Source organism: Poecilia formosa, unplaced genomic scaffold, assembly GCF_000485575.1.
Source record: "Poecilia formosa unplaced genomic scaffold, Poecilia_formosa-5.1.2 Scaffold703, whole genome shotgun sequence".
Classification (NCBI taxonomy): Eukaryota; Metazoa; Chordata; class Actinopteri; order Cyprinodontiformes; family Poeciliidae; genus Poecilia; species Poecilia formosa.
This window is the reverse complement of record NW_006800642.1, coordinates 123,755-137,484: the sequence shown is the minus strand read 5'-3', so window position 1 is coordinate 137,484 and position 13,730 is coordinate 123,755. Positions and strand designations below refer to the sequence as shown.

General features: G+C 38.1%; 1 protein-coding gene and 1 long non-coding RNA gene across 2 annotated transcripts in view; both read left to right on the top strand.

The window, feature by feature from the left end:
- The window catches only part of LOC103130976 (uncharacterized), a 26,718-nt gene that overhangs the window by 4,755 nt on the left and 8,233 nt on the right, over positions 1-13,730 (top strand). The window contains exons 5-9 of the mRNA XM_016666309.1: positions 7,093-7,203; positions 12,575-12,676; positions 13,098-13,199; positions 13,576-13,613; positions 13,709-13,730. Of these exons, the coding sequence (XP_016521795.1) occupies positions 7,093-7,203; positions 12,575-12,676; positions 13,098-13,199; positions 13,576-13,613; positions 13,709-13,730 (375 nt within the window). The remainder of the gene's footprint in view (positions 1-7,092; positions 7,204-12,574; positions 12,677-13,097; positions 13,200-13,575; positions 13,614-13,708) is intronic.
- On the top strand, positions 2,181-2,460 carry LOC103130975 (uncharacterized). Its single transcript, XR_001660449.1, has 2 exons — positions 2,181-2,272; positions 2,359-2,460. It is a non-coding gene; the product is annotated as an uncharacterized LOC103130975 (long non-coding RNA).

Sequence of the window (13,730 nt, the reverse complement as noted above, 5' to 3'; positions counted from 1 at the left end):
AATGCATTATGGGAGATGTAGTTTGTCGTCAATTCGTGCTCAAAACCTATTTTAAGTCAATCATGGACCTATAAAACGCTGGGGGGGCCACATAAAATGACATGGCGGGCCACATGTGGCCCGCGGGCCTTGAGTTTGACACATGTGCTCTACAGTATCAAATTGACAGAGGAATAACAGAGAGTTGGCCATTCTAAGGTAAAAACCCAGCGCATACAGTGTTCATGTCTTTTTTTTTTCCATCCAGACGGCTTTTGCTCCCCCCATGCAATGCCACGGCGCCCCCTGTAGGGGGCGAGCCCCACAGTTTGGGAACCTCTGCTCTAATCTATATTATACAGTTTCTGTCTTTATAGCTGAACTCTGTCGGAGTTTTTTAAGCTGAATTACTGTAAAATGAATAAATAAACTTTAAAAAAAGATCTAAATGACTGATAAATACAAAAAGTTACCCAGTATGCACCAATATCTCAGTGGATACTGGTGCGTACACCAGGTCTTTCTCAAAAAACCTAGTGTTTCTCTTAGTTTATGTAAATGTTATTTGCTCAGAGCGGATTTGTCTGAACGCCTGTCAATATCAACTCTGCTGCGTAAATATTAATTCTATCCTTTATAGGAATTTGAGCAACATCCCATTATAAATTCATAAAGTTTAAAAAGGATGTTGGTCCACCACTTGCTACCATAACAACTTGAACTCTTCTGATAAGATTCCTATTCCAGAACAGCATTTATGAGGTCAGACACTGATGTTGGAAGAGAGCCTGACTGCCAGATTTTACTCTAGTTCATTTAAAATGTGTTCAGGCTCAGGCCAATCAGGGTCTTTGAGACCAAACTTCCTCATTTATATCTTAATAGACTTTGTTCTCTGCACTGGTGTGTAGTCATAGTAGGAAGGGGCGTCTATGGGGAGTAATCTGGGGTATTAATCAGAATTAGCTTCTATGTACATCTATCAAATTAAATTCCTCCACATATTATATTGAAAACCTGGCAGAAAGATTATTTTAAAGCATAAAATTGTCCAAAAGAAAAAGTCTTGGTTTGATGAATATTATATGAAAATTCTTTAATAGAAACATTCTAATCAAATTAATGGTTTAAAACCAGATCTTTGCAAAAACTTTGCTGACATGTTAAACAAATTTTAACATAAATTTTAAATTATGTTAAAGTTTGTGACGGGGTTCTCATATTACTTAGACAAACAGAAATATGACTGCCCAAGGCCAGAGTTCACTTTGATGACATTTTTTTAGCTCTTCAAGTGGACAAAGATGGCAGGTGCAAAAATATATACAAGGACGTCCTGGCAGGTCAAAAAACAAACAGCAGTACCTTCAAGGAAAGAGTCCATCACCTTCACTGTGACATGGCAGGAGTCTAGCCACAGACGGACTACCTGTGGTGCAGAGCCCTGCTTTTAAAGCCACAGGCTCCGCCCACAGAAAGACCAACCGAGCAAACAAAAACAATTACTTCTAATAACTCTTAAAGGATACAAAACAATAATGATAATAATAAAATAAATAAACAAACTTGTAATCAAATACAATAATCAATTTAATAATTTAGTAGAGAACACTCAGTATGTTCCGATGACGTCACTACGTCATCACCTAACTCCTGGCGCACCACACCCGGAAATAACCCTGCTTGAAAACAAAACCAGTAAAACGTTTGGAAGTGAAAACATGGATGGATGCTAATTGAAGCAGGAACACCGCGTGTGCACCCATGATGAACCGCGTCAGTGTAAGCTGGAACAGAAGTTAGTTAGCGATAGTTTGTATTTGTACCCATGTTGACACGGACTCATAATTAAGTCCCGGCTCGTGACGGCTCCTCCGTCACAAAGATGAACATGAACATTTAATTTAGTTTAATGTTTTAGCTGCAGCATTTCTGGAAAATGTTTCTGTTTGTTGCATCAGAGCAAAGTCTACCCATCATGCTCCGTAGCATCAATCAGCAGAGCTTGGTTCGGCTCAGACCGTTTATAGTTTTTAACATGCCTTCTTGGGCTGTGCAGCACGAAGAATTGATTTCTGAATTAATACGGATTTGCAACTGCATCATTACTGCTTTATGGACATAAAATTGGAGGGAAAGGTTTAAAAGGAAAGAAGGATAGAGAGAATACAAGACAAGTTTGCTTCTAGTTCCTAGAAAGTCTCCTGATCTCTTTAAATCAGAAGTTTCATCTCTCTGATTTTAATGTTTTTCAGATTCTGCTGTGGAAGCTGAGAATGATGACGTCTCGTAGGTGAGTCTGAATATTTATAAAACACCTGAATTTCATTAGAGTTTTATAAAACTGTCTCTTTGAAACTCCTCCTCTTCTTCCTGCAGATCAATCCAGAAAGGGAGGAAAGCAAAGAGGACAGACAGAACAATTCATCTGCTGAGGAAATCTCTTCAGATTACTGCTGAACTAAACTCTGAAACCATCAGCACTCAAAGTAAAGATGAAGAACATTTAGTCTCATGTTTTTACAAGGGAAGTTTTCTATAGTTGTCTAAAACTTGGCTAAAATATGTTCCTCCACTGAATATTACTGAAGATGTTTGAAAGACGACCTAATCGCAGTGCTGTAACCGTTTTCATGATACTTATTTTCAATTGTTTTCAGCTAAAACAACAATTTATGTTTCCTAATATACATTTGCAGTTTAGCCAATAACTAAATTTTATAAGACTTAGCAGGAATATTTTGCAGACTGTAGTTAAACAAATGGACCTTACCAAGCTCCACCCTGAAACGCCCCTCTAAAGTCCCACATGGCTACATGTCTCACAAGCAAAGTCTCGCGGTTCTTAGTTTCTATGTGTAAACATGGCATTTTTCATTTTGACTGACTCTCTGCAGAGTATTTCTGAGTCAATTAGTGTAGCATTTCTGCCGGATTTTCAAAAAATATCAGCCACGACAGTGGACAGGGGAACCAACAAGTTCATGTCATCTTTTTTGGACGACATCAAGGTGTTTGAGCCGCGCGATGCCTCCAACATTGTGCACGTCGCAGCTAAATGCTACCGGTCGATGAGGAAAACAGCAGATCCTCACACCCTCAGCATAAATATAGCTGAGGACAAGATCACTGACGCCTACTGTTCTTGTAAGGCGGGGTAAGTCGGACATTCATGGTTAGTGGTCCCCAAACTACGGCCCGCGGGCCGGATTCGGCCCGCCTCCACATTTGGTCCAGCCCCCTGAACAATACCAGAGAGCATTTAGATTTTTTTTTTTTCATATACCGTATTTTCCGGACTACAAGACGTTTATATGTGGATTTTTCTTCAGCCACCAGGTGGCTCTTCAACAGGAAGTGAATCATTGGAAGTCTGGTTACTTGGTGCCAACATTGAGCCCACAAACAGTAAAATGAGTAAGAAACAGATGTCTGTAGAAAGTTTCTTTGCAAAGGGGAAAAGGCCCAGAGAAGAGACAGGAGAATGGATTTATCCTGGACCGGTAGGTGAGTCAAACATTAAGCCACTCTGCGTAACATGCGGCGACCGGCTGCTAATGAGGCAATGAAGCTTCAAACTGCTTCGCCACATAGAGACCAAGCAGGCTGTGGATATAAGCAACACTTTGGGTGTCATTGTGTCTCCCATCACTCCCAGATGGGACCGTCTCGTTGAAGAGAAACAAGCTCAGGGCTCCAGTTAAGTCATTATCGTGAGTTAAAATTTTCACGAAAATTTGTGGCGCTTCTGTATCTTATTTCAATGGGATATATAAACGTTACCATAGCAACCCTCCATTATGACCAAAAGGAAAATTCCTCTACAGAAGCCACTCAGCAGCACTAAGATGGTTTTAGGAAAACTAAAAATAAATACATTTCCATAAAAATGTCAACATTTACACAGACAAAGACAGAAACCTTAAGAACCAATTATTTTTATATTTGCCAATTTTAAACTCAAAGTGGGTCTGTATTGCTGTATTAGGATTTTTTAAAATTTCCTATTTGAAAGTGTTTGTGTTAGGAGGCGAAGAGAAGATAAAAGCTGATGAACCCAGAGAGAAGAAATCAGAAAAGACAGAGAATAAACCATCTGCTGAAAAAAATATCTGCAGTTCATTCCTGAACTAAACTCTGAAACAATCAGAGCTCAAAGTACAAATGAAAAACATTTAGTCTCATGTTTTCATAAGAAAATGATAAAAAAATAAAACTTGCAGGAAAGTCTCCTATAAATTATAGATAAGCTAAATTATTAAATACATCTCCTCACTTGGCTAAATAATAATGTAACTGTTTTTATAAAATTATTTTCATTCACTAGGGTTTTAGTAAAACAATAGTATGTATACATATGTATTTTAGAGCTGCACAGTGGCGCAGTTGGTTGAGCTGTTGCCTTGCAGCAAGAAGTCTTTCTGCATGGAGTTTGCATGTTCTCCCTGTGCATGTGTGGGTTCCACAAACATGACTATCAGGTTAATTGGCCAAATTGCCCCTAGGTGTGAGTGTGTGTATGCATGGTTGTGTGTCTCTGTGTTGCCCTGCGACAGACTGGCGGCCTGTCCAGGGTGACCCCGCCTCTTGCCCGGAACGTTAGCTGGAGAGGCACCAGCAACCCTCCCGACCCCACTGATGGACAAGTGTGTGAAGAAAATGGATGGATATGTATATTTTATGTTTTTATAGTTTTGTTTGTTTTTTATATGCAATATGCTGGTTAATGAAAATTATCTGCTTTTTGCTTTTTTTCTGTTTAACAGACAAGTTTTGCTGTGGATCAAATAAAATAATTTTTTTATGATTCAATAGAATATTTTTTCAGACTTTGGTTAAACAAACTTTCACGTCTTCAGTTTTTAACTGTGCAAACAGTATTTGTTCATAAATATATTGCTAAATAAAAAGTGACATTATTTTTGAAAAATTCTTAAGACATTTTAGTGTTGAGTGTTAACAGTGTTTGTGCTGAAACACTTTATTTGCTTAGAAAGAAATAAAGTTTTTATGGCGAAAAAGTCGCTGGAGGAACAAACTGCTGAAGGTGTGAAGTGACGTAAATACCTTAAAAATAACGTCAGTAACCTTTACTTAAGCTAACAGTGTGATCCTATTTTCTTATGGCTGTAAAAGTTAGCTTACAACAAGACAATTTACTGATGGAATATAATTTTAATTTCAAAGACTCACAATTTTTAATGCAGAAATAAAATAAAGTGGAGAGTGCCCTCATTATTTTATTTTGATCAGTTCCTCTGCTTCATCCTTTCAGTTTATCAGTTTTTCTACCTTCTGCAGGAAGTGGACTTTGTTTCAAATGGCCCTAAATGTGATCAGTGTCTCTTCCTGTTGGTTTCTGTGGTAAGACACGCTGATGCTCACTTTAAAACATGAATAAATTCAGCTGCTAGATTATTGTAAACCTTTTAAAATTATGAGGATGAATGTGTTTATCGCAAGCTAATCAAGGACCTCCAGCATTAAAAAAATTAGAAGCATACAGCTTCTAATTTCAGCATCAGTTTCTATTTAAAGGACAAATCTGGACTGCAGAATTTGTGAAATAAAACGTTTTGAGATTTAAGAAATCCAGAGGATTCTTTGATGTGATGAAGAATAATCTCCTACAGAATCTTTAGCAGCCTCTGGTGTTCAGAGGAGGAACTGCATCCTTCAGAGAAGTTTCTAGTTTATCAGTGAAGCAGGAAGAGAAGCAGTTAGAAACCATCAGCAGCTCAGGATGAAGGTCTGTTTCACTCTGATCTGCCTCTTCTTCCTCAGTGAGTATATTATTTTATTTATATCAGTTTCTCTGCTTTCAGTCCTTCATTCGTTCAATTGAAGGACTGGAAGGATGTGTATTAGGAAGTTTTTTAACTTTGCTAAAAGATTTTAAGCCGTCTATTTCACTAGTTTTATCTGTTGCATCATGTTGGTTTCTGTAGTAGCACCTGTTGATCAGTTTGAATATAAACAGCTTCAATCTAAGGCTTACTAAATTATGCAAAGCTTGTCAAACCATTAATTTATTTGCAAATTAGCCATTATTAATGTTGCACAAATGCAGTTTCTTTCTGTTTCTATGGTCAGAATATTTCAGTACAAAGCAGAAAACTAACAGGAAGTTGTTGAAATGCTTAAAAATTAGTTTTAAATAATGTACAGCTTTTTAGAACTCAGAGTTTGTTGCTTTGGCAAATTTGAAACAAAGTTTTGCTTTAAGATTTAAAGAAACTCAAAGGAAGCATAAACAGAAACTATCAGAACTGCTGCAAGACCAAAACGTCATCACAGACACGACGATAAAATCTTCAGCTGCAGAAACTCATGCAAGAATGGGAGGAGAAAACATCACAGTTGAATGTAAATTTAATTTAACTGGAAACCCGATAATCTTCTGTAAGGAAAACTGTGAAGGAGAAAATATTCTGATTAACACAACAGAAGACAAAGCTCATAAAGGCAGATACAACACTTTATATGAATCAAATTATACTTCAGCTTCTCTGCATGTGAGCATCTCAGACCTGAAACGATCTGATTCAGGACGGTACCGATGTGGTTTCGGTAAAAACCGATCTCGATATCATGAATTTCATCTGGATGTGACTGAAGGTGAGTTTCTCTCCTGGAAATGTTCCTTCGTGTCTCTGACAGTAAACTCTGCTCACTGACAGCTTCTTCTGATCCAAATAACATCAAACTGGGTTTAAATCTGAGTTCAGATGTTTTTAACTGATTAAATCATCCAACATGTTCAAACTGAGACTCACACAGACAAACATCTTCACTGGTATCATGAATGTTTAATTTCTACAGCTACAACTTCATCTTCATCTTCAACCACCCAACAAACCACATCATCATCTGAACCCAAAGCTAAAGTTTCTGTTCATGTTTTTTTATTTATTTTTTTATTTTCTTAAATTGCTGTAAATTAACAATATTGACAAAACAATTAGAGGGTTATAACATTTAAATTTTAATGTAGCAGAATTTCAGACGTCAACATGAAACTGCGATGGTTCTGTATTACTCTAAGTGGGTTTAATGTTTGTGGCTCAGAAACAGAACAAAGAGAACCAAAAGTATTAATTTGTATTAAAACAGATGAAACAGATCAGCTGCTTTATGTGGGTCTGAGTCTGGCCATCCTGATCATCTTGTTAGCGACGGCTCTGCTGATTTACTGCCGGAGGAAAAACCTCCATCAACAGAAAGGCGAGTTATAACACACACACTGGTGTTTCTATCTCACACTGTCACTTCCTGAAACTAAACTCACAACCTGGTTCATTTATTCTTTACAAAATGTATTTTTTTTTATCAATAATTTACTAGCATATTGTATCTCTGTCTCCAGTTATCCAGTTCCTTTGTCTTTTACATGTTCACAGATTATAAAACCTTCACGAAATAAAGAAGAAAAAACAACTTGAGAATATCTGCTTTGTTGTAAAGTGTTAATCAAAGGCAAAACTTTTTGTGCATCGCCTTGCTTACACAAAAACTTCAGCAGTAAAAAAGGGGAAATTGAGCAACTTGCAGCAAACCAATGTTCATCATTTTGACTCTGGTGTGAAAACATTAGCCTGTCACAAGTTTTTAAAGAAACTGAAAAATTAACTCTAGATTTCTTTAGGATCGACAGATTTGAAATGTTCTTGAACTTGCAATTGCTGGAGTGGAGGAACTCATGAAGGAACTGGTTTTAATTGTTTTGTTATTAATGTGATTTGATCTATCACCTCGCAGCGTTCTTTGTTTTGTTCGGTTAATCCAGACCTTACAGCGTTGTGTCTCTGTGTTGGTGGCGTCAATATGTGACGAGTTGGGAGTGAGAATGTGTTGAATATTCACACTTCCACCACAAATTTGTCAACACTGCAGAATTCCCAAACCCAAAAACTGCTTTAACATTTAAAAAAACAAAAAAAGAAAACTACTTAATAATCTGAGAATGTCTAAAATATAAATGTTTTATAGGGTCCATTAGTTATTGTTCTGAATTTATGTCAGTATCCACATAAATGACATGATGAACTTTTTTGACATCCCATTATAAATCCATAGAGTTTGAAAGGAATATTTGTCCTCCCTTTGCTGCCATCACAGCTTCAAACCTTCTATGAATATCTGATCATTGTTCCAGAAGAACATCTGAGGCCAGACACTGATGTTGGATGAGAAGCTGGTTCCCTGATTCCATTATAATTAATTTAAATGTTGCGGTTAGAGCTAACCATTCAGGTTATTCAACACCAGACTCACTCAATCATATCTTAATGGACTTTGTTCTCTATACTGATACTTAGTCATGCTATCAGGAAAGCTTCGTCCTTCAGGCAGTTTACACTAAGTTGGGAGCATAAAATTATCCAAAATGAATGGCTGAATAGTCATTTTGACTGAAACTAAGGCGCCTAGAGTTGGTTCCAAAGGGCATCCACAGAAATCTGTATCGACCAAAAGATGTGCTAAATGTCGTCAGCAGGGATTATTTTTCGTCGCTTCTACCAGAATGAGTTTTTGGCATCCAGCACAGAAAACATGGTTGCTCCTGACATGTTTCAGCCGTTTCTTTAACGCTCCACATGGGATACTGAGGGCGTTTCAAGGCCAGTTGAGGTTTTAGGGGTTTATGCAGAGCCTGATTTCTAGCTTGTCCTGTTTAAGTGCTGCTACCAGTGAGAAAACCCAGTCAGTGGGTTCTGTGACCACAGTTATTACATCATTACTTTCCAACCGGTTGAGTTCAGCTTTAACATTGTCCTGCATCACCACCATGGGTGTCACATCTGGGTTTAATGTCATGGAGTTATAGGAAGCTCTCCCAGTTTATCACTGAATAAATCTCTGACTTGTGAGATGATTTTGTTTTTGAAGGTGTTGTCACTCTTTGCATTAACATGATGAACTTCAGGATTTAGTTTGATGATTTCCAGGTCTGTGCATGTTGAAAACCCAGTAGTGGTTGTACTTCCTTGTCTGCTATGAAGAAGCTCAGTGAATGATGTAGATCTTTGAAATCGCATGGCAGGGTGACCAGGTTGCTAGTTTGAATCCTGTTACCACCAAATGCATCTAGGTTGGGTGGATTTCAGCAGTTGGTAAGTTGTTCTCTATTTGTTCTTCTTTCAAATGTGTGGAGGGAAAACATGTTTCATTTTGCTCCTGTCTCAGCTTTAAGTTCAATGGGAACATAATTAATGTCGATGGTGACATAACCTTCCTGCTCAATATCGGCTTTCGGTGTGATGCTGCCAACCTCAGTGCCGTCCACATAGAAAGTGTCGTTTAGAGTCGGCTGCTCAACTGCAACATCATGTACTGATTGTATGTCTTGGCAGAATTTGGAGGTTTGCAGCAGTTTTCGCAATGATTCATTTTCCTGCACAGGCAGCACTGCTCTCTGAATCCTGGGCATTTTTTATTTTTGCAACATGAGATCCTCCTCAATTATTGTCGTCAATTATAATATGTGGCTGGGGCCCAGATCGTTGTTGCTGTTTGTCGGAGAAGTATACAGCATCAACTGTGTTAGCTTGGCTAGCTAATGATTTGCTTCCCTCCTATGTCATTTCTTTAATCCGACTTTTACTAAAGTCATTGTCTCTTAATAAAGCCTTCCTGAGAGTCATCTGAGATGCACAAACTATTCTGTGCCAGATGAGTTTGTCAGTGAGCTCACCAAAGTTTCAGTTCTTAACTTTTATCTTCAAATCACTGCTAAAAAATTCAACGCTCTCAATGTCTTTACTTTCTAAAAAGAAACCTGCGCCGCTCCATTGTTCTGTTCCATTGAGGGTTGCAAATTTCACAGAAGTTCAGTTTCAAACAGTCCAGATCCTCCTTTGACTCTGCTGGTGTGATGATGGCTCCGTCCTCATCTTGAACAGCAGCAGCATAAACAAACAAACACTCCTGATCCATCGCCTGTGATGTTGAGATGAATATGAGCTCTCGTTTTGGCAGGCTTCTCCTGGTGTGAGGCAGCAATAAAAATGTGCCAGTTTTTAGCCACATTCTCATAGGAAACCTTGGGGTTGGGTCTGAGAAAACCGTCCACTATTACATCCAGGGCACTTAACGTTCCAGCCAGCAGGCGTAGAATGACAATGCAGAACAAAAAATGATGTTGGACGAGGTGAAGAATGCAGAAAAAAAGATGAGAAAACAGGTTTATGAGTGACAGGTTGAGGATCCCTTCTGACAGCATGCAAATACTTGCTGTATGTTAGCAATGAAATAAAAGGAAAACAGACAAACAGGAGAAGTTTCACTTAAATGGATTGTTGTTGCGCAACACCCCCCACCCCTTCTCTCTCTCTCTACTTCCCCTTCTGAGAGGAGGAAGATGTTGCTCCCAGCTCTCCGTCTAACGGGTCCGAGAAGCCTCTAACTCCGGAGTATTACTACAGATGAGAATATAGAAGACATTCTGTTTAAGCTGGGCGCGAGACAGACTAGCCTGGTTTCTGACGACCTCCATCCAGATGTCCCACCCTTCTTGTCTTGCAGCTCTGTAGCACCTTTCTCTTCGTCTCATGATCTTTCTGGTCCGTGGAGATGTAGAAGAGCTGGTCTTTTTGCCTTTGTTCTTTGCCTTTGTCTTTATCTTCATCTTTGCCTTGGTCTTTGTCTTTGGGGTCTCGAACCCAGCTGATGAGAGAAATGCAATTTGAAGCCACATGTTGCAGGGCTAACGGGTTGGTCCCCATGTGCAGAGCAGTCTTCGGCTCTGTGGCTCCGGCTCTTCTTCAGCTGCAGAGTTCTTTGTCCATCTCGATCTTGGCTCGAAGCTGCCTGAAGGATCCAACCAAAGACTCCTCCTTTGCACTCACCTTATAAAGGGTTTATCCACCCCTTTTAGTGCATTTGCATTGGCTAACTGCTTGGACCGATGATCTCATATCCATCACCGTCTTGGAGACATGACATGATGTCTGTTCTAATGACCCAGGGTTGCTCAACAGCTCTCTTGTGTCTAACCTTTTCTTAGGAAAGTTGAAGTTCAGCAATAAGGCCTTGGTCAACTCCGCTCTCCCATCAGTTCCTCTTTCCACCTGACCCTTCACCTACCATCTACCTCCAACACAACATCAGTGACCTTTAATTACAGTTACACATTTTACACCATTTCCAGTTCAATGTCAAAATCACATTTATAACCCCTTAGTTTCTCTGATTTAGCATTCACTTATAATATTATAATAACCATTACTTATTAGTTACTCTTATAATCATAATGTGTTATTACAGACATTTATGAACAGAAACCAACAGAAACCAATAATAATCCATTATTCTAATTATTTGACACCATGTTACAGTTACTTCTTTCACCTTTAAGTACTTCCATAAGTATAAGAGTAAGTGTAAATATTCTTATAATCAAACCAACATCAACCACTGGTTAAACCAATATTAATTATCGGTTTAATCATAAGTTATCATTATTAATTTAAGTATTTTACTCTGGGTTTTATTCAATTCCTCAAAATGTTTAGATTTTATTCTTTAAACCTTTAATGCCCAAAATGAGCAGTCTGAACTATTTTTATTCACTGCAGGCTGGAAACTTCCTCTTTCTTCAGAAAACCTGCTCTTCCTGTTTCATAACTCTCTTTCTGCCTGATTATGATTTTTTATGATTAAATAGAAAAAAGTAGAATTAAAGCAAAGTTTGCAGGACACAATAACAACACACACAACCAGATCAATTTTATTACCGTCTGACTCTACTGTTGGGGCTTGATGTCACCTGTGTAATCAGTTTTAAAGATAACTTTATTTATTGTTATTATTAAACTAAAATCTCCAGCATGGGGAAGTGGTATGAGCTCGACTTTTCTCGACAGGATCTTTAGTGACATGAACTCCAGCTAACAGCTTCCACAGATGGAGTACATCAGTTAATTTCATAAGACCTGTATAGCAAACGCTGTAGGACAAAATAATAATTTCTCAAATGATTTACAAATTGCTAATTTTAAAAACCAACTAAGGCCAGAACAACTAATCATGTAACTAAGCTGCTGATGCAAACCGACTCCAGTTACAATCAAAGATTTTACCGTAAAACTCTTTCTCTTCATCTTCAGTTAAATTCTGTTCAGAATAATTTTTTAACATGTTGGACATTTTTTGAGAGACAATAATTTTGTGACTGATCTGGTTTTATCAGTTAACATTACAGTTAAATAATTGGGATGAAAGATGAGTTACTCATCATATTCGAGTCATACATGCACATCTTTCTGAGAGTTTTTAACTGTTTACTGAAACTTCTTTTTAATTTCCTGTGCAAAACCACAGATAAGCTCTTATTTGACCAACCTTATCACTTTTGCAGATTTCATGTTGAGCTCTTAAAGCTGCAAACTTTAGACATCCACAAAGCTTACACTGCAAAACAGAGCATTTACCTTCTTTAATCGCAGATCCAGAGGGACATAAAGGGATGTGAACATTTAAATGTTGTGCTTGCAAACATGAACAAAAATGGAAATCATCAGCTGTTGATCAGAAAAGCCACATTTTTCACTTTATCCTGATCAAACCAAGTTGTTCTGTTTTTACTCCCCTGCAGGTCTGCAGCTTTATCTGGTTCTGACTCTGGTCGCCATGATCATTTTGTTATCAACACCTTTGGTGATTTTCTGCTGGAACAGCAGGGCCATGAAAAGCAAAGGTGAGAAAACACAGAAACTGATGTTCTCCATTTATGAACAACTTCATTTATACCAAAACTCTTTTCAGCCATGAAGGATTTGTCCTTGTTTTCTTCATGTTCAGAAAAACTTAGCAACAATCAAATAATGAGTCTGTTTGCAATGAGCATGTTGGAGCAATCAGCAGAGCAGTCAGAGCTGATGGATCCCTTAAGAGGAAGAAATTAAAGATTCTGACTGAAAATGATGAGACATTCTGCAACAAGTTTACAGAAATAAACATTTTTTTTATGAACATCAAAGTTTAAATTTAATAAACAATTAAATGTTGTGTTTGCAAACAAGATAAAGATCAGATGTTTGCTCAGAAGAGCCTGATTTGCCACATTTTCCACTGTATCCTGATCAAACCAGGCTGTTCTCTCTTTAACTTCCCTGCAGGTCTGCAGCTTTATGTGTTTCTGTCTCTGGTCATCAAGATCACCTTGTTATCAACACCTTTGGTGATTTTCTGCTGGAAGAGGAGAGCCATGAAAAGCAAAGGTGAACATTTAACATTGAACATTTAATTTAGTTTAATGTTTTAGCTGCAGCATTTCTGGAAAATGTTTCTGTTTGTTGCATCAGAGCAAAGTCTACCCATCATGCTCCGTAGCATCAATCAGCAGAGCTTGGTTCGGCTCAGACCGTTTAGTTTTTAACATGCCCTCTTGGGCCGTGCAGCATGAAGAATTGATTTCTGAATTAATACGGATTTGCAACTGGATCATTACTGCTTTATGGACATAAAAGTGGAGGGAAAGGTTTAAAAGGAAAGAAGGATAGAGAGAATACAAGACAAGTTTGCTTCTAGTTCCTAGAAAGTCTCCTGATCTCTTTAAATCAGAAGTTTCATCTCTCTGATTTGAATGTTTTTCAGATTCTGCTGTGGAAGCTGAGTATGATGACGTCTCTCAGGTGAGTCTGAATATTTATAAAACACCTGAATTTCATTAGAGTTTTATAAAAGTGTCTCTTTGAAACTCCTCCTCTTCTTCTTTTTCTTCCTGCAGATCAATCCAGAAAGGGAGGAAA